The following is a 1,613-nucleotide window of genomic DNA, read 5'->3' as shown; positions in this document are numbered from 1 at the left end:
GCCCCGGTCTCCGCCCCCGCCTCTCCCGGTCCTCCCGCTCGGTAGGGGGCGCGCTTCCAGACGCGCCTGCGCACACGGAGCGGCCGCGACCTGCCCGGCGGAGCCCGGTGAGAGGGGGACAGAGCCCGGGGGGACCGGACAGAACCCGGGGGGACCGGACAGAGCCCGGGGGGACAGAGCCCGGGGGAGTACAGAGCCCCGGGGGACACTGAGAGCCCCGGGGCGGGCAGAGCCCTTCGGGACCGGAGGCGAGCGGAGCCCCCGCGCTGTGGCGGGGACACGGCCGGTGCCGCCCCCTCAGGACCCGGTTTGGGGGGGACGTTCCCTCACGCGGCCTCTTGGGGTTCCCGGCCCAGTCCCCACGTCCCCAGGGCCCGGCTCGGCCCTGCCTGTGACACCCTCAGCGGCTCCTCCATCCCTGAGCCCAAAGTGCCACCACGGTGCCCTGGCGGGAGCGACACGTCCTGCCCCTCCCGTGTGTCCCCATGTCCCCGTGTGCCCCCCCAGAGCCGGGGCCAGCCGTGGGGCCGGACACCCCGCGCCTCAGCCCTTCCTGCCCCTGTCCCCTCCAGCCGTGTCCCGCCTGTGTCCCTCGGCCGTGTCCTGCACGTGTCCCTCCGTCCTCGCCATGTTCACCTGTGCAAAGTTCGTCTCCACTCCTGCGCTTGTGAGTAGTGACAGCGTGTCCCTGCAGTGGGACAGGGCTGGGGTGAGCTGTGACCTGTGAGGACACAGGGCTGGGGTGACATGTGTCCCCTAGATCTCGGGGCTGGGGTGAGCTGTGACCTGTGAGGACACAGAGCTGGGGTGACATGTGTCCCTGCAGTGGGACAGGACTGGGGTGACATGTGTCCCCTAGATCTCGGGGCTGGGGTGACATGTGTCCCCGAGATCGCGGGGTTGGGGTGACGTGTGTCCCCAGGTGAGCTCGCTGTGTGCCCTGCAGGTGTGGAGGAGCTCGCGGGTGCTGGGCCAGCCCCTGTCGGCCGCAGCGCTGAGCAGCCCCGAGGCCCGGCCGGAGCAGGTAACGCACCTGGGTGGGGGTCAGCGTGCTGGGCAGTGCCACCCGCGGGGGAAACTGAGGCCCAGGAGGGGCCGGGCTGAGCTCAACCCCAGCTGCCCCCCAGACTGTCCTCCAGGTGTGGCCGGGAGCCGCCCGGGCCCTGCGGACGAGCGCTGCCCAGCGGGACATCGACACGGCCGCCAAGTTCATCGGTGCCGGCGCTGCCACCGTGGGGGTGGCCGGCTCCGGGGCCGGCATCGGCACCGTGTTCGGCAGCCTCATCATCGGCTACGCCAGGTCAGGGCAGGGGGGACACGGGGGCTCTGGGGGGGACAGGGGTGGCCGTGCCCCCTGACCCCCGCCCCGCTCCCCACAGGAACCCCTCGCTCAAGCAGCAGCTCTTCTCCTACGCCATCCTGGGCTTCGCCCTCTCCGAGGCCATGGGGCTCTTCTGCCTCATGGTGGCCTTCCTCATCCTCTTCGCCATGTGAGCAGCGGGCGGCGGTGACAGCGGCGGTGACAGTGACGGAGCTGTGCCCGGGGCCGGTGGCCCCGTGCCCAGCCGGGAGTACCGGGGGCAGGGAATAAAGACGGTTTGGTGACAGTCTGA

At 71.9% G+C, this 1,613-nt stretch overlaps 1 protein-coding gene across 2 annotated transcripts; it reads left to right on the top strand.

The window, feature by feature from the left end:
• The first annotated feature begins 14 nt into the window (after positions 1–14).
• Positions 15–1,613, top strand: ATP5MC2 (ATP synthase membrane subunit c locus 2). Of its 2 annotated transcripts, XM_015615907.2 has the most exons (5): positions 15–107; positions 573–667; positions 947–1,024; positions 1,140–1,300; positions 1,380–1,613. In XM_015615907.2, exons 2-5 carry the CDS (start codon positions 629–631, stop codon positions 1,492–1,494), a joined length of 393 nt encoding a protein of 130 aa, XP_015471393.1. In that variant the 5' UTR covers positions 15–107; positions 573–628; the 3' UTR covers positions 1,495–1,613. The 2 variants fall into 2 exon arrangements, with proteins under 2 accessions (XP_015471393.1, XP_033367405.1); XM_033511514.1 differs by lacking the exon at positions 15–107 and having other exon boundaries at positions 206–667; positions 1,128–1,300.

Source organism: Parus major, unplaced genomic scaffold (assembly GCF_001522545.3).
Source record: "Parus major isolate Abel unplaced genomic scaffold, Parus_major1.1 Scaffold299, whole genome shotgun sequence".
Lineage (NCBI taxonomy): Eukaryota > Metazoa > Chordata > Aves > Passeriformes > Paridae > Parus > Parus major.
Note: the sequence above shows the minus strand (reverse complement) of the source record. Positions and strands in the feature narration are given on the sequence as shown.

Coding starts and splice junctions, on each gene's coding strand:
- ATP5MC2 (XM_033511514.1), top strand. CDS start 629: ATGTTCACCTGTGCAAAGTTCGTCTCCACTCCTGCGCTT. Junction 1,025..1,127: donor CCGAGGCCCGGCCGGAGCAG/GTAACGCACCTG, acceptor GCTGCCCCCCAG/ACTGTCCTCCAGGTGTGGCC. Junction 1,301..1,379: donor CTCATCATCGGCTACGCCAG/GTCAGGGCAGGG, acceptor CGCTCCCCACAG/GAACCCCTCGCTCAAGCAGC.